General features: G+C 34.8%; 1 protein-coding gene across 1 annotated transcript in view; it reads left to right on the forward strand.

Annotated features, from left to right (window-relative positions):
• Positions 1-26358, forward strand: part of LOC106461322 (DNA-binding protein RFX6-like) — a 75423-nt gene that overhangs the window by 3105 nt on the left and 45960 nt on the right. Inside the window, exon 2 of the mRNA XM_022388194.1 lies at positions 25299-25572. Within this exon, the coding sequence (XP_022243902.1) occupies positions 25334-25572 (239 nt within the window). The 5' untranslated portion in view covers positions 25299-25333. The remainder of the gene's footprint in view (positions 1-25298; positions 25573-26358) is intronic.

Genomic DNA, 26358 nt, shown 5'->3' on the forward strand with positions numbered 1-26358 from the left:
TAAGCGTTAATCACAGTTATAGCTTACGAAGTTTATAGCACATCAATTACAGCAACCCAATAATAAATGCTCCTTATTGGCGCGTCGCGTTGGTTATATATTTATAGGCGTGTGGAGGGTTTCTCGAAATTTCAGTTTTACGTAACAATAGTAACGCTAACACTAGCGTTTACGTACACACATATATTGTTGATTCTTACATTCCAGAATCTTCTACAACTTTAGAGAATAGACGGGAGTGTCGCAATACACATTTAACAATGTGCATTATGTACATTTCTAAATATAAATTTCATTTAAGCAAACATCGATATTAAAATAAATATACAATAATAAATCCGTCACAATCTTAACTGAACGCGGTATAGAGTTCGCTTTTTCTGACTTTGTAGCTCTCCAAAAACAAATGACTGCAAGCTACTAAAGAAGATCTATTATTTAATATGCAAGGCATGAGCTATCACTTGCAATACTTCACGATTTTCCAGTATCTTCCAAAAACAATTGATATAACTCACAAGTAAAGATGAATTTAATGTGTCCATGGTATCTGGTTGTTACGTTATAAGCACTCGTCAGTTTTAGATAATAATAAGAAAAGTGCTTTGTTTGTTTGTTGTTAAGCACAAAACTACACAATGGACTATCTGTGCTTTGTGCTCTGCCCGCCGCGGCTATCGAAACCCGATTTTTAGTGTTCTGAGCCACCCGATTTACCACCAGGTGTGTGTATGCGTGTGTAAGTTTCTCGTAATGCGTGGACAACGCTGTTATTTTTCGTATGGTGTCATTTACAGTTTCTAAGAACTAGATAAATTTAGTTGAAAAAAATGTTTTTTTTTAATAATTATTTCGTTCAGGTACATTCAAAGCACGTCTTAGATTATACACATCACCTGACTAACGACAGACAACTATAGTTGCAGTTTTTAATCACAATAAAATGATGACGAAAAACTATAGTCTGAGTTTCTAAAGACCAGGTACTGAAGAAAACTATAATCTCAGTTTCTAATCATAATAAAATGACGACAGAAAACTACAGTCTGAGATTCTAAAGACCAGGTACTGAAGAACACTATAGTCCCAGTTTCTAATTAATCGGACTAACTACAGAAAGCTACAGGCTCAGTTTCTAAAGACCAGGTACTAAAGAAAACTATAGTCCCAGTTTCTAATTAATCGGACTAACTACAGAAAGCTACAGGCCCAGTTTCTAAAGACCAGGTACTGAAGAAAACTATAGTCCCAGTTTCTAATTAACCGGACTAACTACAGAAAGCTACAGGCCCAGTTTCTAAAGACCAGGTACTGAAGAAAACTATAGTCCCAGTTTCTAATTAACCGGACTAACTACAGAAAGCTACAGGCTCAGTTTCTAAAGACCAGGTATTAAAGAAAACTATAGTTTTAGTGTCTAATCAACAAGGATTAACGACAGAAAACTGCAGTCTCCACTTCTAAACACCATGGACTGGAAACGGAAAAATAAAGTCTCAGTGTCTAATCAAAATGAACTGACAACAGCAAATTATACAGTCTTCATTTCTAATCATAGAGGATTGACGAACTATAGTTTTTACGGTCTCAGTTCTAATATCACGGAACTGGAAACTGAAAATTATAGTCTCAGTTTATAAATAACACGAGCTGACGACAGAAACAATATAACTTCAGCTATCAATCAGAACAGCATGACAACATAAAACTTTAGCTTCAGTCTTTAGTTGTAACGAATTGACAACGGAAAACTACGTGCTCAGTTACCAATCACACAGACTGACGAGAATTAGACTTATGCAGTTTCTAATCGCCAGTGGCTGACAACAGAGTATTACAGCCTCAGTTTCTTATTAGCGCGGACTGATAAAAGTTAGGAAACTACGGCATCAGTTTCTAATCGCCATTGGCTGACAACAGAGTACTACAGCCTTAGTTTCTTATTAGTGCGGACTGATAAAAGTTAGGAAACTACGGCATCAGTTTCTAATCGCCATTGGCTGACAACAGAGTACTACAGCCTTAATTTCTTATTAGTGCGGACTGATAAAAGTTAGGAAACTACGGCATCAGTTTCGAATCAGCAAGGATTGACGACTAAACTTATATAATATAAGTTTCTAATGACCACGAACGGAGCGACAGAAACAGACTCGGTTTCTTAACATTGGCTGGCGACGGAAACCACAGGCTCAATTTTTTAATCAACATGGATTTGCGACGGAAAACTACAGCGCCAATTTCTAATAAACATAAAATGGGGACGGAAAACTACAAACTCGGTGTTTTAAGTAACAGGGACTGACGACGGAAAACTAGAGTGCCAGTTTTAATCAACATGGACTGAAACTAAAACATTCATTTCTTATCAGTACACACTGACGATGGAGATCTACAGTATTGATTTCTGATCTCCGTGTATATAGAGATATCTATTGGCGACTAAAAACTTCGTCATCAGATTCTAATTACTACGGACTGACAACTGTGAATTATTGCTGAAAACTTACATACTTACTGTCTGAGCTTATAATCACCATGAACTGGAGACAGAAACTACGGGCTCAGATTTGGGCGAATGATATAAAATATGGTTTGTTTGTTTTGAATTTCGCGCAAAGCTACACGAGGGCTATCTGCGCTAGCCGTCCCTAATTTAGCAGTGTAAGACTAGAGGGAAGGCAGCTAGTCATCACCACCCACCGCAAACTCTTGGGCTACCCTTTTACCAACGAATAGTAGGATTGACCGTCACATTATAATGCCCAAACGGCTGAAAGGGGGAGCATGTTTGGTGTGACGGGGATTTGAACCCGCGGCCCGCAGATTGCGAGTCGAGCGCCTTAACCACCTGGCCATACTGCGCCATAAAATATGGTTGAAATGTTGTGCTCATCATATGATGCCCGAATACTTTTAAACATATGATCTAACAACTGAGAAGATGATAGCCTCAGCATCTATCGATTGAACACTGTTCAACTGAGTTTTTGAACACACGACAACTTAAAAAATTGTATGACATTTTAAACATATGAGGTTTATTTGTTTTGAATTTCGCGCAAAGCTACACGAGGGCTATCTGCGCTAGCCGTCCCTAATTTAGCAGTGTAAGACTAGAGGGAAGGCAGCTAGTCATCACTATCCACAGCCAACTCTTGAGCTACTCTTTTACCAACGAATAGTGGGATTGACCGTCACTTATAACGCCCCCACGGCTGAAAGGGCGAGCAGATTGCGAGTCGAGCGCCCTAACCACCTGGCCATGCCGGGCCATGACCTATGAGGTCTAACGACAGAAAATTGAAGCTTCAACTTTTAATCACGTTGTCTTAAAATAGTGGTTATAGAACAGAAGAGTACAACTTTAACTTCTAAACACACGATCTGACCGTTACAAAGCTCAGTCTCAACATCTAAGCACATGATTCGGAGATTCAAAAGTGCGCTCTCGACTTTTAAAGGCACAATCCACAGTTTGAAAGACGTGGTCTCGATTTCTAAACATAAATGTGAAATTAACAATTCAAAAACACAGCTTCAGTTTTTATATAAATGCTACGATAATTCAAAAAATGTAGTCTTAGCTTACTACATTTAAACACATAATCTTCCGACAGAACAGTAAATTCCAGTATCTAAATACACGATGTGACGACGGAATATTAGGTCAGCTTTGAACAAAATATTAACTGACAGAGAAGGTTAGTGGTCCAACGGTGATATGCCCATATAAACTGGCCATGAAGAGATTGGTCATAAAACTCACCCGGAAGATGAAATTGGGTTACGGGTGAGAAAGGTGAAGATATTTAATACATAAAGTGTATATTCATATTTTGCACCAGAAAAGCGATTGTCAAAATATGTAATACCACAAGGAACCGGACAGCTATTCGTGTCCCTGAAGTTATCTATTTTATAGATTTGTTTGTTTGTAATTAAGCACAAAGCTACACAATGGGCTATCTGTGCTCTGCCCACCGCAGATATCGAAACCCGGTTTCTAGCGTTGTAAGTCCGCAGACACATCGCTGTGCCGCTGGGGGCCTGTTCTGTAGAATCTTCTTCTTTTCAAATGTGTATCTATTTTTTTTTTGTAACATTATCTTTCACTAACAGAAGCCTCATAATATAATAGAATTTCTGTCCTGCAATATAGGTTACTTCAATTAAAGAACAGCCAACAGGTTCTAAGAGAGAGAAAGATCGTGACCTCAGTTTCCTATTCCTACGATCGTGACCTCAAATTATTTGTGTTCATAATAATGTTAAAGTAATTTAGTAAAACTAAAATTAAAACATTTGACAAAAAAGTCAGTTAAAAATGACCTTTGCTCTTCAGATAATATTGTTTATGTTCGCAATAATGTTAAAGTAATTTAGTAAAACTAAAATTAAAACATTTTGACAAAAAAGTCAGTTAAAAATGACCTTTGCTCTCCAGATAATAATAAAAACTTTTCATTTTAGCCAACGTTTCGCCATTGCCGGTAGTTCTGATGAAGTCGCAATGACAAAACGTTGGTTAAAATGTATATTTTGTATTATTATCTGGATAGAAAGGGCCGTTTTTTCTCACTTTATTATCAAATTGTCTAAGCCCATTAGCAGGTATGACAAATTCTGAAAAATGATAAAATTAAAACATTTTAGTAGAAGTGTATGATAAACTTGTGGCATATTTAGAAATTTAAGACGCAATAGTACTATTAAAATATGATTCGAAATTCAAACTTTTATCCAGTTTAGTACACGTGAAAGTTATTTTCTGAATACCGAGGAATCTTCTTTTTAATATTTTTCGTATAAAACAATTTCATCACACGATTTTCAAGTCAAAATTTGTCATTTAGCAAATAATCACACTATACGCAATTCCTGATGTGATGAAAAAGTAGTTTTAAACTTTCAAATACGTTTATTCAATGAGCTTCCCGTTAAATTCTGATCCCCAGAGTATACAAAGCCATGTTTGCATGTCTGTATTTTACTGTCTGTAACACCTTACAGTGTTTGATGTTTTCAACTTGAGAGGAACTATAAGCAACACATGAGCAAAACGTACAGCTCAGAGACTCCAAGACTTAAGTATACTTACTTGGGATCATCGTTCCTTTTGGAAAATAGGCCATCGACGACACTACGCCAGGTGTCCGTCAGTGGACTATCTTTTCTAGTTTTCTCCAGGTTTATTTCGTTTTCTGTGTATCTGCCTCAAGGTATTCCTTGGTGTCCATCTCTTCACTTGTGGGTTCCATGCCAAGAGAGCTTTCGTAGCGTGTGGCCAATCAAGCCCTACTTTCTTTCTCAACATATTTTTACTTGACCCATTCCCATAATTCAATCTTACTGACTTTTTTTTCCCCCAGTAAATGCGAAGAATCCTGCGTAGACACCTATTAACGAAATTCTGGTTCTTCTTCACTATTATTCTTGTGCATCCTGCGTAGACACATATTAACGAAATTCTGGTTCAGTATTATTCTCCACGTTTCTGAATCATACGGGAGTTCTGATTTGACAATTGAATTGAATATGTGGATATAAGTGTATGTGTTGTAATTTCTCTTGAATTGTAGACATTCTTTAATGTGAGGAAAACTATTCTAGCTTTACTGATTCTTCATCAGCGCCTCCTAATTTGTCGATCACGCTGCCCAGGTAGGTCAACGAGTTTATGTCTTCAAAAGGTTCACCTCCAAGTGTTATTGTTTTCCTACTTCTAGTGTTGATTTTAAGAACCTTTGTTTTGCCCTTATGGAAGATTAGTCCAGTTTGAACTGATATACTTTCCAGAAATGATGTTTTTTCCTGCATCTAATTGTAGCTGTGTGACAGAAGAGCCAGATCGTCAGCAAAATCAAGGTAATCTAGTTATGTCCACAGCGTCTACGGGATGCATTTTCTTTTGATTCACTAGATCTCTTCATAACCCAGTCGATCACTAGCAGAAGAGGAAGGGCGATATTAGGCAACCTTGCCCAACTTGTCTTCAATTCAAAGCTATTGGTGAATTATACCCCATACACTACTCTGTAGGCCATTCCATCACGTGAGTTTCAGATTAGAAGATTCAGGTGTAGCCATCCATAATTTAGAACTACTGATCAGAAGGATGCCAACCATGCAGTCAGCAGTGCCTAACACCTACATGGATTCTTTTAACCAAACATATGAACTGACTGTCACTGTTATAATGCTTTCACAGCTGAAAATGTGGCATATTACGTCTTGAACATTGAATCTTCTGATTTCCAGCCTAGCACACTAAGCATATTAAGTCACATTCGGCTTTAGCACACCTTGCAATTCAGGACATATTGTATCCATAGCTTGTTAAATTAATACGTATTTGACTGGAATCATTATGAATTTTCGCGTTTTTGCCATTTTCATTGTTTTTATATTAATCTGAAAAAATGACAAGCACATTGTTATTATCAAATGTAAATAATAATTTTCTGCTACAGCACAACGACCAGTAAGTGATTCGTCCAAGTCTCAGGAATGGTCACTGCTTTAAATGGTTTATTATTGACAATTGTTTACGTGTGTCTTGTTTATGTTAATTTTTAGAAAAGCAACGCATATATAATCCATATACCTCGAATTAATTATTCAGTTTTAAATTTAAAGATCACATATAAATAAAACTTTAAATAGAGTTTCGAGGTATGTGAGTTTGAGTGTTCGTTTGTTTGAAATTCATTAACAGTTAAAATTGATCAAAGAATCAATACAACCTAAGCTGAAAAACAATAACACATGTAATGCTTAGCTAATACTGAGAAAAACGATAATGAACAGAACAAACAACTGTGTCTACGGCCTTTTTTAGGTAAATATCAGGCATAATAGCCAGAAGGTATTTCATCGAGCTATGACGTATGGACTTTGATAGACTATCGTAAAAGAAAATTATAACTGTTGAATGCAATTAAGGTTTCTTAAAATTTTTTTACATAGCTTTAGGCATGTAAACTCCATGTAAATTTCTTGTTTCAACGAGTCTCGTATAAGCGTGATTGTCATTAAAAAGCTCTTAACTCAGACTCCTCGAGCTAGGGTCAGAATAAAAAAAAGTATTTATTCGGTTAAGTCTTTTATTTTATTTTTTTGTTTTTCGTTTTGATAAGAAAAGAATTAACTTTTGTACTTTCTGGGAAAATGATAAGGTGTTGTTATGGAAGTACCTAATCCTTATTTTGTTCTTCTAATTAAGCTATGTAGGCTTTTACATTACCGTAAAGTTTAACTACAGTTTGTAAGTTTGAATTTTTATCTGTTTTTCTACAAAATCCAGTTTCCAGAAAATATGATTGTTTATGGTGCCTAACCCAGGAAGCTTTGATTTGAAATACCAACGTAGACTGTTTTCTAGGTCACACGACATTAGTTATTTTCCCAAAAAACTAAGAATACTTCTGTGCGAAATCAATGCAGAATAAGCTCAGGCTTTTCTGATAACATTAATGATTCAAGGATCAAAACAGTGATTGATTTATAGTTAGCACAAAGCTACACAAAGGGCTATCTGTGCTCTGCCCACCACGAGTATCGACATCCGGTTTCTAGCGATATAAGTCCGCAGACATACCGCTATGCCACTGGGGGCCGGACCAAAACAAATGAACTGACTACAAGTATAAAAGGAAGAGAAACAAATCAGAGTGTCGTTTCATCACATTGTATAAGGCCTGTAGAGCTGTCACCTTTCTCCAGTTTAAATGCTGGTTTTACTCTTTAACACCCAGTTCTTAACAATGCATAATAGTAGTATTTCAGACGTGTTTTTTGTTTTTGTTTTGGCTGCCATGGTTCATTTTAGATTGTGAGTTCTGACAATTAAACTTGATTTGAAAATATATTTTCTACACAATCCTGATTTAATCGTTTCATTACTATCGTGCTGTATGTCACAGCGTATGTTTGTGTAGTGTTGATGAGTTCCATAATTTCGTAAAAATATTCTGAACGCGGCGGTTCAGTAATATCGTTTAAGAGTAATTAACTTTGATTATAATATGTCTTTTCATTACTTTCACCTCAGAATGTGTATATAACACGTTTCCATAAATGGTTGCTGTGATACATGTAACCCAATAATGACGGTTGGGACACACATTTCTTATACGTAAATTTCACAAACATCTCGTGGGAAAAATATCTAAAAATGCATAATTTTTTTTTATGTATCCTAAGTCTTTTAGTACGTTCTTACATCGTTTCTATTCTAGAATGCAAAAGCTGTAATAAAGGGATTAAAATCCACAGTGAACACATTAGAAGAAAAAAGACATATGCAGCATAATGGGATATGTCGCCACGTCAGCTTATTCTTCATACGGGATAATACGAGCAAAGAAGTAAAGTCGGTGAAAAACAGAGACCACGATAACAAGTGATTTGGAAATAGCTTATTTACCTTTAGGTTGATAATTCTTTTCAACTTGAAGATAAGCCACGGTTTATCTATGATTCAGGACTAAAATACACCTGAGTTTTAAAAATTACATCCGGAAACATTGTTACCTGTAATTCAAAGAAAAAATAATCACTATAAGTTTTTGTCCTCCAACTTCTAGGTTCTCAGCCTTTCGAACTTTGAGGACCCTTTCGACATCACGAAAATTATCGTGGACTCCGACCTAATTATTACCTGCTCCAAGGGCATGAAATAGTTTGTTTTTTTTTCTTTTTTTAGCTGCGGCATAGCGGCCCATAGAATGGCTCTGAGTTTGGTTGTTGTTGTTTTTCAAGTACAAACTTTTAGCTCATAGCTCCGTCATCTCTTGACCGATTTGAGATCTAATTACGGTTTTGGACTCAGGAGGTCAAACCATTTCAATTAATGTGTTTGACCACGCCCAAGGTCTAACAGATAAATTTACTCTAATCCTGCCTAAAAGAATTTCAATTTTTGGGTTGACTAGTAGAGATCCTGATGAATAATAAAATCGAATCGAATACACGCGCGTCCCACGCTTGGTATTGCTGGTGCACAAAAGTATAGCTAATAAAAAGAAAAAAAAAGTTATCATACATTAATTTATTCTAATCCTGCCTAAAAGAAGTTTAAGTGCCGCGGTTATTGAGGATTCCTTCTTCTTTACATTTTGAACAATTTCTTAATTTTCAGTTTGTTCCGACCAACTGGCCCAGTTTTGTTGTTGTTTTTGCTATGTTATGGGAACCAGTAACCGATTAAAACACTAGAGACGAGACTATATGTTTTAAATTGTACTGTTCCTGTGTTCTCAATTCGACAGTACGCTTCTTTAAAACCGTATTAACAAGTGTTATCTTAAAGGATCCAGAGCAGGAGACAGAATATTGTAAAAAAACATTTAAGGAATAACTTACGGCCTCATGTAATACCACGATGTACAAATACTGTACACATCTATTGCTAAAATATAAGTAACTTTGAAGTAGTTGAGCGAAAGCTCAGGAATCAGCTTTAATACTCGTAGGACATATTTTTCAAAACTGGGTAGTTCGTTAAATAAAGGCTACAAGTTTATCATAAAATAAACCCAGTATGATTCGACTAATACATCTCGATAAGGAGATAAAAAATGTCCGATCTTGAGGCATGGATGTGGATATTCATGACGTAATTATGTTGAGTGATTTCTTGAATAACTTCTTTATTTATATTGTTGTGCGTCATGTCAGAGACATATATGACTTACTGCGCTTATGAATTACTGTATCATGGCTTACTGTACTTATGAATTACTGTGTCACGGGTGGACACAGCGAGGTCAGGAGCAAAAATAAAATAGACGATTATAGACACATTGTTACTCTGTTTGTGAAACTTTAAAATAAGCAGTTTTCTATTAATTAATGAAAACTGGAATGGTATATCTCTTATTATGATTAATTTTAAAACACAAGAGATATAATTATGTCACTGATTAACATATCATTTAGGAATTGTTTGTATCATTACAACTAGGCCTATATATCGCTAAGTTTTATATTCCAGCCTTTCTCTTTCCAAAATCCCGAGTTCATATGTTTAAGTGTTGTCGTCTTATAGCAATGATTCTGTCTTTTACAACTGGTTTAATTACAATTTTCTTGCAATTTGATTTCAAGGATTTTTTTTCTTGACTCATTTTTGGTCCGTAGCCTCCAAGTGGCTCAGTGCTAATTCTGAGTTTCAACGCCCATGGTGGACACAGCAAAGATAATCCATTGTGTTGTTTTGAGCTTAACAACAACAACCAAACAAGCAAATCTTGTCTTAAAAAAAGAAGGATAGTATAGTTTGATTGCTATTGAAATTATGGGCCTTAAATTCAGTAAGAAAATGGCGGATAATAAGTAGTTTTCCTCCAGTGATGTTCCACCCCGGTTAGTTCTTGGACATTAATTTATATGAGCTCAATACGTTACTGGTTTTATAAAAGGTCACGTACAATAGAACTGAATATGTTGTTATAGCTGCTTGTGCAATTTTCGTTATTTTTCTTTCCACTTTATTTCGTTGATATTAACTAGGCTTTGTTATGTGTTCTTGAAAGTATACAGCTTAAAGCATACATATATATATACTTCTGACAATGTCTTCTCCACCGACTCTGGTACTATAATCGCCATGCAGCCGGCAGGATGTTCTTTAATGTCACAATTTTTATTAGTCTGATTCAATTGAAACATTTGGTAAGCCTCAAAGTGCTACCATGTTTATATTTTAAATTTTTCCTTTCAACTCTCATTTAAACAAAAGTGTATAAAATAACAAGTCCTCATAAACGTGAATCATCGTATTCCACATTTTTCACCTATTTCCTTGTCTCTTTTAGTTAAACCTAACAGGAATTTAACATACGATCTTGTACACTTCCAAAAACACACAATAATGTCAATCTTTGCAAATAGAAAATTAAACATTGAATTTTGCGCAAACCAGTGTGACTTTTTTAATGACGCTGGTCATCACATTCACATTGTTTGTACACCTAATCCATACAACAAGTTAACAAACACACCAGATGAAGAACTATATTTTTTATCCATCATTTTCTAATATAGTTTAATATCCATACTTTTAACTCAATCTTAGAATGATAAACCTCAACACAAAAAGCTAAATCACCTTTTCAAAGTGAAATCAAATTTCCAAGATTCACGAATGAACAATTTTTTTTAAAACATTAATTTTAGAATTGGAACTTATAATGGCCTGTCTTATTTTATTCTTTTTTTGATGATTTTATCTTTTCATATATTTATGGTTTAGAAGTTCTTCGCTACCAGTCCCATGGCTTCGTGTTAAATTCAGCCACAAATCTAAACTGTAAGATTTGATTTCTGTACAAACTTTGTCTTTCATAGAAATTACTTGCTTGTATTATTAAAACCGCTTAAATTGTTTTCTGAGGTTTTATAAAATTTTATTCTGAAATCGTATAGTGACGTATATATTTAATGATATACATATACCATTATTGTTAAACTAAGTATCCATTTAACAATGTTATTAATTATGTCGAGCTCTGTAGACTATAAGTATTGTGAGCTTCCAGATTTTTATCACGTTTTCTTTAGTCAGTCAAATACAGATTTAGAATAAAAGTTATGTGAAAATGGATTTTCGGAGTTTTTTATTTGTCTGTTAACATCTATTACCGAAAAGCTTTTCATAAATACTAGAACCCATCACAAGCTAAGCTGAACATTCAGTAATCACACACTTATTCGAAATTTTATTTGTTTGAAGCTCTGTTCCAGCCCAAACAACAGCTCTTTTTTTCTTCTTAAATCAAACATACAATTTTAACGAGCTTTACTCCATAATTATTTACTTTGTTGCAAAAGATATCAGCTGTACTATCCACAGACCATGTTTGTATTTAATTACGAACACTAAATAAGAAAATTTATTTAGCAGTTTGAAAACTTTTTCTGCTTTGTCTTTCAAGTATCATATTATATCAAATTAAATAAGCATAGGCTTAAATTCAAGTTACAGAACAGGTCTAGGCATACATTCTCTACAGGTGAGCTACAACTAACTCAGTTTAAAAGCTATAGTTAGCTTAATCAAACCAGTTTGCTAATATGAAAACGGATCCAGTGCACAAGTTAGAGCATCTAATTGCAATTACATACTGGAGAAGTTAAGATATTCTGTATTTTGTATAATTGAAAATTTTCCACAATTCAGTTTAATAAACATACAGCACGTCAGAAAGAAAATGACACTTTCGCTAGACTAAGTATAAACCACTGATAAGTAAATCAATCTAAAAATGAAAACATTCCTCGTGTGTGATCAACGTAAATGAAAGAGAAGTGCCTCATGTTAAATCTCCTTACAAAAACAAAAAAAAAACTTTTCATTAGACGTAATATTGTATGAGAAAATTTTGAAGGAGCTAAACTAAGTATGACGTATACGCAGATATTTTTAATAATTAACACACCTCTCCAGGGTATGAATGTCTCTGAAAATGCAGAATATTTTATTCATCAGAAACTTCATCTCAAACTTTGCATAATCAACCACATTCCTCTTTAGAAATTTACCGTAAACTAGGAATATGTGATTGGTCAAATTCATGAACAAAACAGCAGAATTCAGAACTTCAGCTCACTCCCTGTGACAGAAGGGTGTAGAGAGTACTTCCATAGATAGTTTATAAAAAATCAGCTGTTTCAAAGCTCTTAATAACCTCTCCTTCTTGGCCTAAAAAAAACAATTCTGTCGAAACAGTGATAAAATATTCTTGAATTTAATTTAAGTTTTAAGTCGAATTATACAAACGATACGTTGATAGGTTTTGGGCGAATCGTAAAAATAACATATTTCGCTTCTTATAACGAATCAGTTAGCCTTTTTATGCTATTATTCCAAACAGAATATTTATTATATGTCCCGAGAAATGAAAAGCGACTGCAAAACATGTAATATATTTGATCAATGTTTGATATCGTATCAGAGAGTTTATTTGGACCGTCTTCCAAACTTTCAAATCACGTGTTCGTATATCGACTGTCTGTCTTTATAGATGTATTGTGATTTCAAGTTTTCGGGGTTTAGCGAAACTAGTCTTCTGCAGAGGAATAGTGAATTAAAAGAATATATTAGGCTTATATCCTTTAACGAAATTACACATTTTAGCGAGGAGAAGAAACATTCACAACTGATTATTTGTTTTCCATATCACTAAGAGATTGACACTTATCATTATTGTACACTGTTGGAGTATCTTATGATTATTGTACACTGTTGGAGTATCTTATGATTATTGTACACTGTTGGAGTATCTTATGATTATTGAATCATAAGATATTCCAACAATGTACAATAATGATAAGATATTTCAATAGTGTACAATAGTCATAAGGTATTCCAACAATGTACAATAATCATAAGATATTACAACATTGAGATATTTCAACAATGTATAATAATGATAAAATATTCCAACAGTGTAGTTGTACACTATTGGAATATTTGATCATTATTGTACACAATTGGAATATTTGATCATTATTGTACACAATTGGAATATTTGATCATTATTGTACATTGTTGGAATATCTTATGATTATTGTACACTATTGGAATATTTGATCATTATTGTACATTGTTGGAATATTTAATCATTATTGTACATTATTGGAATGTCTCAATGTTGAAATATCTTATGATTATTGTACACTTTTGGAAAATGTTATCATTATTGTACATTGTTGGAATGTTTTGTCATTATTCTATGTTGTTGGAATGTATTATCATTATTAGAACCATCATAATATTGAAATATGCTTTTTGTTTCAAAATATGTGCTCAGATTACCTAACGTTCTGCTTTGTATGTCTTATCGTGTATATTGTTTACATCAATTTTGATGCTCTTCTAACAAGGGCGAAGGATCTGGAGTGTGGCCGCATGCCCTGAATTGAAGTAAGAGGTACCTGCTTTTATTAACATGTTTTAACACAATAATAACAAGGGAATACGTAGTTTCCATCATAAACAAGATTTACAGTTTTGTTAAATGGATTTCAGCACCACCATAAAAAGTGTTCCAACACTGCTGTGTTCTGACGGTTTTAACGTGGATGTTTAAATAAAAAATTATCCGAATACCTGTATCAGTTAGATACTAAAAAAACAAAATTACGATAAAGATGATAACATTCAAACCCGATCTATTATTCAACACGATAAAATAATTTATTAAAACCTGGCTTCCTTCCTTCCTTAATAATATCTTTCTGCACATTAAAACAGAGTCTGAGCTTATATTAACCAGATTATGTGTAACCGTGCCAATATAGGCATTATTTTTCATGATAAAGACATAATTGAAGAACGTTGGGATAAGTAAACAGTTTTTCTTCAACTTGACTAATGAGTCGTGTACATATTTATTTTAAATTGCAAGACCCCCTCCCCCCCAGTCTACAATGTGATGATTCAGATTTCTGTTATAAATTAGATAAGGTTTTTCAGATTAATTTCGAGTGTATCAATGAGTTATACACCGAAATGATATTTATTTAACGATATGATAAGGATTTACATAACATGGAAATCACGCTAGAATAAGACTGCACTATGAAAATGGATCGGAAACCTCGTCTTTCGCCAGCAACCACTAAAAGAATGTTCTTTTCCACACCTTTACATTTTTTGTTTGTTTTAGAACAAAGTCACATTAGGCTATCTGTTGTGTCTACGGTGGGGAATGAAACCCCAGATTTTAGCTTTGTAAGTACGTAAACTTACCGCTCTCCCAACAGTCCAGCAACAGACCATTTTTGTATTGGGTATTGGTTCTTGTGACAAGTTTTAAAAATATTGTGTTATTTTGTCTGTCTTCCTTTGTAATAAAGTGAATTATTGTTATTTAGTTTTTGCTTGTTGTAAAAAAAAAGACATGTTTCTGGATCGGTGGAGCTTCAAGCTACCTTCAGAGAAATGTTATAAATACTTCGAGAAATGATATTTCTTGATATAATTTGTATATATATATATGTATATCATATGAGAAGAATTATAGAGATGCATTGAAAAAGCGTGACAGAAATGTTGATGAAGTAACGAATATGACGCACAAAATGTTTCGTGTGATTTAGAGTTTGGTTTAACTACTGATATTGATACCAAGATTAAAACTACCTAAGAAAGTAGAGATGGCAAAATATCAACTTTACTCAGAGATATAAGATTTATCCCAGGACAAAGAGATGTGGATCACCAGCCTGCCATGGCACGTAATAGCTGCCACCATACACGAACATACTGACTGTAAAATTAAGACTGCAGAGGAAGATGGAATAAAAGTTTTTACACAGAGAATGGACCAGTTACAGCATTCGCTCGTGCGTTCAACACACACATATAACATGGATCTCTGCCACATTGTTACTAGGAGGATAAACCAAGGATTAGGACACTCAGAGAAACACACGTACAACACGAATCTCTGCCACGTTGTTACTGGGAGTGTAAACCAAGGATTATGCCACTCAGAGAAACAGGCTATATATCAACATACATATAACACGGATCTTTGCCAGGTTGTTACTGGGAGTTTTAACCAAGGATTAGACTAATCAGAGAAACAGGCTATGAGTCAAATTTTCCAGTTTCCCTGCCCATGTCACTCAAATCTTCAGGACCTACAAGAATACTTCATATCTTTTATAGTCGAAGGTACGAAACCGTGATAACTCAATAACATCCTTCACAAATGTAACATTTTCTGGAGCTACACGTTTGTGAGACTATTTTTACTTATCCAGTCCAAGGAAAACTTAACGAATTAAGATGACAAAAGTTGTGGGAAACATATCAAACTTAATTTTTCTATCTGTCTGTTCACCTAGAAGGATCAGCCTTCAACCTTTATATTACTTAGCAACTTGTTATAGAAAAACTGAAAAACTCAGGGGTGTAGACAGAAATCTTTAGCGGAATTGTGCTACTTTTGGAGGAAAGGAAAATTTGTGGGGAAGCCTGACTGGGAGATGGGGCAGTATTCTTTGGAAAATGTGTAATTTTCATGGTATTTGAAGCTGTTTTGACCGTTTTAAATGTGTTATTCATATATGGTGGCATCTTAGAGAGTGTTTTGCCTTCCCCTGCCTACACTCATGCAATTATCAGTAACTCTTATCCGCCTTTTGCAGTTTGTTTATTAAATCACCAGAAAGAGATCCAACGAGCCAGCTAAGAATAGAATGAAATATGAAAACTCTTAACAAAATTAAATAGGAATGTGGGATAAAAAGTGAAACAAAAGAGAATTCTCAATAGCCGTGCCACTTGAAAATATTTTAGGCAGAATTAGAGTAAGTTAATCTATGATACCTTTTTTCCCTTTTTATATTAGTCTGAAACAAAGAAAAAATAGAATAACATTAAAGGTGCTAGTAGAAGAATCATAGCATCTGAAGCTACTAAGCTCCACCATACTTCGTGTTTTGTAGAGTACGGAAAGTTTAACTATTTCTTTGGGGGATATCGTTGACATTGTTGAGTTTACTCTTAAGAATCTGAATTCAGCTCGTGACAAAAGATGTAAATCTCGACAAATATAATTGTAGGATGGTAATATATCCTAATCTAATTTGACATTGGGAAGGCCCATGAGTGTACCAAATAAAATTATGTTCATCGCGACCAGGTTTCGAATTACCTTGGTGGGAACAAAGATTATTGGTCATCTTAGGAGATTAGTTAGTTAGATAAAAATTTTCAAGAAATAAATTAAAATATTAAAACAAAACTGGCCTGAAATTTACTTCAGACACCATACCTGAGATCCATTACATCTTAGAAGATATTGTGTTGTTTATCTAAAATCATATATTAAAATGTCCTGCATTAGACGGATCATTTCTAGTGTCGTTTAATTACTGTTATTACAATAAAATTATGTTTACACTTGAGACGAACGACGTGGTTTAGTACTAGCTCGACAGACTGTGGTTTGGAAAGCCAAAGTTCGAGCAGCGATACCGCTAAACAAAATGAACACTTTAAGTTGTGGGTGCGCTGTAAGAGCACATATTACTATCATTTCTGTTATTCGGTTCAAAGCCGGACAAAGTCCTAGTGGTGATCAGGGTTGTCATTTTGCCTCCTGGGAGGCCAAATTTGAGAAATCTGACGTAATCAAACTATGATTTATTACAGAAAATATATTTTGGCCTCCGACCAAATTTGGGCTCAAATTGGCCTCTTCGTGCGAAATGTGTTCTATGAAAAGTTTATAGCAATTTTTTGGCAATAGAGACAGTTTTCCGAATGTTTCTCTTTTGAAACATCTGCGAAGGAGCATTTTCTTGAAATGTCTTACTGAAGAGTGATATTGAGCTTATGTTTCGAGGACGCTAATGATATTTGAGTAAGATTTCATTTCAATTTCTAATTACACATTTACAACAGACCACGTAATCCTGCTTGGAATGCAATATATCAGGTGTTTGATGGTGTGAATTAATTTTCCTTTCTGTATTTAGAGTGCACAATGCGATGTAAAGTACACTATGATGATGTAATTCTAGATTATTTAGTTAAATATTCATATGATGTAATGCTTGTGCTCCAAAATAACAATGTGACATCATGCAGCTGTTGCGCAGCAAGTGGGTGTTTGATTTTACTAATGCCCTTTTAGGCATTCAGTTATACATATAATGTCATCTTTCTTTTTGCAATATCCAGACCAATACTATAAATTAAACTCATCTCTAAGAGTGTCGTTCAGTAAATGCACACATACGACGCACATATAAGCTAACTTTAGATAAATACAAAATATATCGTCTACGTGTTGATATTACCTGTTACCGAGTATTTTGATAGGGTCTAACCATGGAAACGAAAAAAGGTATAAAAAAACCTGGGAAACACAATACGTATAGCATAAAGTCTTCAGATGAAAAGGGAAATGCATACTGTAAACTATACCGTAAATCACTGTAACCAAAATTGTGGTCTATTTCGAAGCACGAAAAATCGGCTGAACAAGAACCAAAGGGTAAAAAAGAATCAAAGCATGAAGCCTTTGATTCTAGAGCGACGACCACGCCTTGACTCAACCAGCAACGCTGTCAAGCAAGCACAGATCCAACTAGCTGTTACTATTGCATGCCACCATTCTATTGTTTCCGTAGATTATCTTGGAGAAATCATGATTCAGCATGGCGAAGGAAACACCTTGGGAAATTTACAACTACATTGTACCAAGTGCAGTCAACTGGGTTGTGTCTCCCGCCTTGAAGAATGACTTAAAGGATGACGTACAAGGGAAATGGTTTGCACTGCTCATCATTGAATCAACTGATGCCCCAGCATCTGTATTCGCTATTTCAGTGAAAAGGAGATGAGTGCTGTACTGGGACTGGTCAAAGTTGTTCAAGTAAGTGGTGAAAGCCTGTTCAATGCACTTAAGGCAGTCCTCGCAACAGTGGGACTTGATTTTACTACATGCATTGGCTTTACAAGTGACAGTGCTTCAATGATGGTTGGAGAATGGAATTCAGTGTGGACCAGGGTTATAGATGCTTCACCACATTGTATCAGGATGAAGTGCCTCTGCACTTGCACTTTGTATTCAACATGCTTTCAAGAAAATGCCATCCAACCTTGACGTCTTACTCAAGGAGATCCCAAAGTGGTTCTTCAAAAGTATTACAAGAAGGGAAGTTTTCAAGGATCAAGTTAAGGTCATTGATCCAAACTTTGAACAGAAGGGGGAAGCCAGCTCTATTCCAGAAAATGTCTACAACAAAATGGCTGGTGAGATGCAAAGTCATTTACAATATTCCTATCAACAGGGAGGAATTAAAAGCTTATTTCGTGGTAGAAGAGGCAAACTGCAGCATCGATGTTCGCTATAAAGTGTGCACATTATTGAACATGCTGAATGACCATGTAAATTACCTCTACTTCCATTTCCTGTCTCCAGTTGTGTCAGACTTCGATAGAATAAATGCCTTCTTCCAAGCCAATGATACAGATCCTGATGAAATTGTCAAAGAGCTGTTTCCCCATCACAGTCACTTCGTAGTAGAGTTTATGGAGCACGAAGAGAGTTACTGCCACTTTCAAGTGTAGACTATGGAGCAATGTTCTCCCTCGAGGCTAACAATTATGTGTCAAAGTAAGAAAATGCCACAGTATCAAAAATAAAAGTGGACTAAATCTACAAAAGATGCCAAACTTTCCTTACAGAAGGCGTGAGCCAAGTGGAAAAAAAGGCTTCTTGCAAGTAAAAATCTGTTTAAAAGCTTAAGTAGTCCGAGCCCAAAGAAGGTTCTGTCTCAAACCGACCGAATACCATTTGCAGCACTACCAATGCAACACATCATGGAAAAACACGTCAGTTATGGAACAACAATATAGAAAGATCTTTCGTGTCAACTGAGCATCATAATACGTTTTCGATGGAAAAAGACCTTTGAATACCATTCAATTCTAAGCCGGAATATCCAGATACGTGATCAGTAATGGAGATAAGCCTTTTCAACTGATCACAAAGTAGGCTCTGCCTTGCCACACCACTCAGCAACGCCATTTGTGAGCGCGTTTTCTCTCAAGTCACATCAGTGAAGACCAAGTTGAGAAGCAGAATGCAGAATGAAATGTTGAATGAGGCCATTAGAATTCGAGCAACGTTAAAGTTTCGCGACAAATGCTGCAAGGATTTTAAAGCAACCAAAGATTTGCTTGAATTATTTAACACTGCAAATATGTATAACAATCAGGACCAAATCAATGAAAGCAATGAGATCAATCTATCAGATTATATGTTAATTATGTACGTGATAAAAATTTGTTCAAGGCAACGATATGAGATTCATCAATTTTACAAATAGTGGTCCTTTTTGCATAATTCATTTAGCACCTCAGATAGTGTAGTGTATTAATAATGATTGTTTAGAACACATTCTAATGCAAAGTAACTTTTAAAATGAATTGAGATCGCCTGATGTTTATTTCTGTAGTTGAAGTAGAGTATAGGATGATTTTAGATCAATAAAATTGTATTTTTCTTATAAATTTTCAAAAATTTGAAATGAAAATGAAATGAAAGTTCTTTGTAAAATTAATTTTGATAATTCAGACGGCAAAAATACCGATAATAAGCGAGGTATAGCAGATTTTTTAACATGTAGAGAAAAGGACTGGGAAGAACGGTTAATTCTGACAAATGACTGATTTGACATGGATTTAAACACTCAAAATCTAACATTTACGGGAACGAATCGCCCAACCAATCCTTTCCTCTAAATAAATGCTTACCCTATTGTGCAAAGCAACTTAAAATATATAATTCTTCCATGCTGAAATTAGTTGATTTGTATGAAAACATTGGTTCTTCCTATGTGTAAACTATAAAACTACCCATGTTTGTGATTTTTGGCTATAGGAAATAGTCCTGTTTTTGGCCTATTTCTGGCTTTTTTGCAGTTTTTAATGTTTGGCTACAACTTGGCCTCCTCGGAGGCTTAAGTTGGCTTCCACTGGCCAGTAGGGTCTAGCAACCCTGGTGGTGATGAGTGTTGCTGACTGCCTGAATTCATTCTGGTCAGTAGGAAAGGCTATACCTAAACCCTAAGAGTCTCTAACCCGGCCGTATAGCAAGGTATGCATAAGTGACGTTCAGGTTTGAAAATGTCAAATTCAGTACTATTGTTTACACTTAGCGTTCACTTAAAAGATAAAGAAAAAATGTAATCATTAAAGTTTAGATATGGAAATACGGTAACTAGGCCTGGTTGGGATTGAGGTTATTTTAAGATAAATAATATGTTATTAATTCTAGAATTAAGGATTTGGAGATTCTTTCGTGACTTGTAGATCTTACGGCAAATAAGTTAGTTCGTTGTTTGTTTGTTTGTTTAAAGTTAAGCACAAAGCTACGCATTGGGCTATCTGTGCTCTGCCCACTACGGGTATCGAAACTCGGTTTTTGTGTTGTAAGTCCACAGACATACCGCTGTGCCACTGGGGGAGGGGGTGATTGGGTTCAAATTAAGTATTTGTAAATATCCAATAAATCTAAAAATTCCTATTTCTCAATAAATCTGTAAATGATTTGTAAGTCCTAAAATAATCCAATTCAAAGCCCGTTGCATAATAATCATGTAGAGGACACTGATTTTAACCCCATAAAATTCCCGTTGTATCTCAGTTACCGTGGATTTTCGGCAAGACGCGTGTAGATTATAGTTAATAGTATGATATTATCACCACTTTGTTGTTCTGATCCTTGAAATTCGAAATCGTTTTTGGTGATAACAAACTTCAAAGAGTTTCTGTCATAGTCGCTTAATATATATAATTGAGATATAGTACATTACTATGAAAATTATGTATGTTATGCAAACGATTTATCGAGTATTTCAGTCATACCTGGTGGTTAGGGCACTCGACTCGCAATCTGCGGGTTCGAATCCTTGTCTTATCAAATAGACTCATTTTTCAACCGTGGGGGCGTTATAATGTTTGGTCACTCCAACTGTTCGTTGGTAAAAGGGTAGCCCAAAAAATGGCGGTGGGTGGTGATGACTATCTGCCTTCCTCTAGTTTTTCACTGCTCAATTAGGGACGGCTGGCGCAGATAGCCCTCGTGTAACTTTAAACGAAATTCAAAACAAAACTTTTAATCATGTTTTACCAAGCTAATACATGTGGAGATATATGAGAAAAGCTGAGATTTCTGTTTCTGTTTTTTATCATTATTATTTAACTTAATGTTTCTAAGTAGTTTAACTTTATATGGCTTAGTCTTTTTAGACTTATATATATCTAGTTTAAATTACCACGTACGTAAAAAAAAAAAAAAAAAAAAATATCAGTTATACGCTGCCCTTTAGTTTTATGCGAATGTCCACGACAGTACTGAATTTAGTCATATATTACTTACCTAAATACAAAACTAAATTTAGAAACCATTGTTTCTCAAATACATGAGGGGATCTTAGGGAATAAAAAACAGTTGTAGCTCAAGCATGAACACCTCGCTTCTGTGGAACTAACCAGTATTTCGGGCGAAATTTTCAATTACTTGTTTTCTTGAGATCAACGTCTTGAGAGTTCAGATAATTTGTAGTGAAGAGTTTTGGTCATAGACTTATAGCTATCATTTCGTGGAGTTTTTATCTTTATTTAAACCATTCCTCATGGAACTAATTATTTCTCAAATAATTCTCATAAATGTTAAAACTTATTGAATGCACACATTTTTATATCACTGCATTATATTTCTAATATCAAATACAATCAACTAACTATTAAGTGAGTTAGTAAAATTTTCGGCTTACGTTTCATAGGAAATTAATTTATATTAATGAGGGCAATGTATTTCATTTTTAGTTTACGAAATGGTGGTGTTTTGTTTTAGGACTTTCAGATTAACTGCGTAATAGTGTGTGTGCATAGATTTTTTTGACTAAAACTATATTATCTATATAACTCGCCTTTCGGCATATATTTAAAAGTTTAGCCAGTTGTAATTAGGCAGTATTATCTATATATTTCTAACCTTATACTCAATACGATTCCAGTCTTCCGGGAAAAGTGAATGCGGGCGATACGCTTTAATGATAAGAAATCACTTAACTTGAACTCAGTATGCACATGACTAACGTCACATTCTGGGTGGCTCGGCTTAAAATGGTGTATACGGACTTCAGAATGCATGTGTTTTGCATCGTTACCGCCTAAAATACTTTATTTTTTCTTTAAGAGAAGGGTTGAAGTTTGAAAACGTGGCTCATTTTGAAATGTAATTTATGTTTCCTGGTTTAAACCTATTCTTATGCGTTCTCACATCGCTTAATCTATATCAGGTTATACATAGCCTAACTAGCATATCTGTTAAAATACACACTCTGCTGCACATTCACAACTAGAGGGCGTCATGCAAGACAAGATGTCACACCTAGCTAAAATAATAATAATAATAAAGTTGGAACCCATAAAAAAATTTTAATCATTTCACATGAATTTATAAAAAGCACCTGCTAATTTAAGACGTTGATGCTAATGAATAATTATATAAAAATAATTTTAATAAATTCATACTTATGATGTTCAAAAAGTCTAAAGTTTTGCAATTTCAAAAAAAAATATTTCTAAACTTAAAGAACAGATGTAGGAGAAAAAATACCCATCATACCCTCACTCGTGTGCTGAGCTATTGTTGCCTGTTGTACATAATATAAACATAAAAAGTTTGGAAATTTGGATATTTGGTAATTTAATAATGTCTAAAATACGTAAAAAATACGCTTTGTTTTATTTTTAATTATCAAATGGTGAAGGTTTAACTCCTTGACTAAGGCATACTATATTAATCAAATCATTCACGTTTAGACAAAAAGCACTACTACGACAACATCTGTTCTTTAAATGAGACTGTCTTATTCATCTTGTTAAAGGATTGGCTTTTCGATAGTTTGTAAATTATTACTTACAAGTTTTCCAACCAGTTTAACAAAAAATACAATATCTAACGTAATTATAATACATCGGCTTTTTACTGCCGTAGTCTGACATAGGTTAGGGTGCTAGTCTTAAAATCTGCGGGTCACGGGTTCGAATCCCTTCACTGACCATACTCTCCCATTTAGTCGTGGAGTCGGTATCATTTGACGTTCAGTCCAACTTTTCGTTGATAAAGAGTAGTCCAAGAGTTGGCGGTGGGTGGTGTCGACTATTTGCCTTCCATTTAGTCTTATCGCTGCTTAATTAGGGACAGCTAGCGTCGGCGACCCTCGACCAGCTTTGCGCGAAGTTCAATGAAAGAAAGAAAACCTTACTGCTGAAATGTAGAGCTTAGATTCCGTGGTTCGAGTCGTGCTACCAGCAATTTAAAAAAACAATAAAACCTCCATTCTTTGGAGACATGAGACTGTTATAAGAGTGATGGACAAATCCCACTTCGATCATACAAGAGTTGAGAGTGGGTGCTGGTGGCTAGCCGCCTTCCCTCTGATCTAAAAGTTTATATCAGGGATAGTCAGCGTAGATAGCTTTTGTTTAGCTTTGCGCAAAATCCAACAAACAAACAAACAAACCTTGCTACAGGTAGCGCTAGCCTTTTAAATAGTTTAAGGTTTTTATTCACTAAAAATGAATAATTACATATTTTTATCTGCTATATCCAGTTTTGTAATTATTTGTTACTTTTTTGGTCGATAGAAGGGAAAAGGCCCGGCATGGCCAGGTGGTTAGGCGCTATAATATTTGGGGGCGTTATAATATGACGGTCAATCCCACTATTCGTTGGTAAAAGAGTAGACCAAGAGTTGGCGGTGGGTGGTGATGACTAGCTGCCTTCCCTCTAGTCTTACACTGCTAAATTATGGACGGCTAGCGCAGATAGCCCTCGTGTAGCTTTGTGCGAAATTAATAAACAAACAAACTAGAAAGGAAAGAGACTTAGGTATTTAATTTTATGTACCATGATTTTCAAAAACTTTCAAGACTTTATCTCAAGCTTTTAATAAAACAATGCTTTCCAAAAAGACAACATTGAAAATTTAACAGGTAACATGATATTTTATTTTACAACTTTTTTACGTAATAGAAAAGAGTCTTTAATTTCGAAGAAAATAATTTCACGAATTATTAATTATGACTTCAAGCAAAACTCCTGTATAATTCAAGAGAATTACATATTACACATAATTATACATAATTAGATAATATATGTATAATTATATGCAACAAGAATACTCTTCGAGATTCTGTATAATATACCCCCAATGGCACAGTGGTATGTTAGCGGACTTACAACGCTAAAAACCGGGTTTCGATACCCGTGGTGGGCAGAGCACAGATAGCCCATTGGGGAGCTTTGTGCTTAATTTCAAACGAACAAACTGTATAATATCTATTTGTAAAAATATTTTGTCCCAAAGCCTGTTGTGAAATGTTTCAAAACTTCCGTTATTTTCAAAATGTTGTACTGCTTGCCCTTATACATTAATTTAGCCTTTTTTTACTAGGTGTCGTTTGTACTTTGTACTTCAGTAACTTCTATTAAAGGATCAAACACTCAAAACGTACACTGTGATTTACTTAATTTTAATTTGATTTACAGTTCTTGAAGCGTGACAGAAGATCGGTATAGAAAGTTACGAGTATATGCTTTATTGTGTTCAAAGTACGCACAATGATATTTTGTGTGCATTTGGTAATATACGGTTGTTAGTTTGTGTTTGAATGTATCAGTTGCTTCCCTATCTAAAGTTATGGGTTGGTTCAAAATTATGATTTTTTTTTATGTTTATAACTATAACAGTTGAATTTGGACACCACATCTTCCCTGATCAAACCATGGAATACAACACTTTCTTGACCTATTGTCCAAGTTCAGACCCAGTTGGTGACTTCGTAAGGCCTGGTGTTGAAAAGCTCAACTCTGAAGTGCAGGAATCATCCGAATTAAGTAGCACATGTGATGATTTTCTCGGCATCCAAGAGCCCAGCCTAGGTGCCGCTAGTGTAACATCTCAACGAACTGTCAATCAAATGTTGAGGAATAAAAAACGACAGACAAGTCTCACACTGAACTGGTGAGTATCTAAATATAACCTCTGGCGTTATGTATAAAATATAATTTATATCATATAGCTCATATTTGAAATAAAGTTAATTTAAAGTCTAAGCAATGAAAAACGTCAAGTCAAATGAACTTTGAATCAATGTTTTATATTAAGCTGGTTGAGCCATAGATAGTTGAACAAACTAGAAAATGTTAACATATTTAACTTCATGTCGTCGAGATTCCTAGTTAACTTCGAATCAGTAGTCGCAATCTGTTGAAACAAAGATCGAGAATGTAACATAATTTTCAAATTAAGAATTTCTTTTGTGCTGAAGATCGAACATTGAACCCATTATATTTATCGGTATAAGGGATCAATCTATATTTAAAGGGTTGTGGAGAAAAATTGCATTTCAGTTTGCAGTAAGGGGGAAGGGATCCTCTTATGAAGATTCAGAAGCTTTTTTTGTGTACCTATATGTCTAGTATTACTACATTTAAATTCATTACACATTTTAATAGGTGGATTGTTGTTTCCTACCTACCTCAGTATCTTTAAGAGAACTTTCCAATACAGCCCTCTCGTGGCTCAGCAATAAGTCTGAAACTCATAAGAACTAGGTTTCGATACCGCTGGTGGGTACAGCTCAAATAGTTCTTTGCACATTTTTGCAGTTAATAACAAACTCTGGGGCATCAACTCTGCATTTCGTTGAAGGTGGATTCCTGAAAAAAAATTTGAATAATAGGATCCTTTTTTTTTTTTTACTTTTGTAGCTGATGATGATGCTGACAAGTAACGAGTCTACGTTTG

Source organism: Limulus polyphemus, unplaced genomic scaffold, assembly GCF_000517525.1.
Source record: "Limulus polyphemus unplaced genomic scaffold, Limulus_polyphemus-2.1.2 Scaffold934, whole genome shotgun sequence".
Lineage (NCBI taxonomy): Eukaryota > Metazoa > Arthropoda > Merostomata > Xiphosura > Limulidae > Limulus > Limulus polyphemus.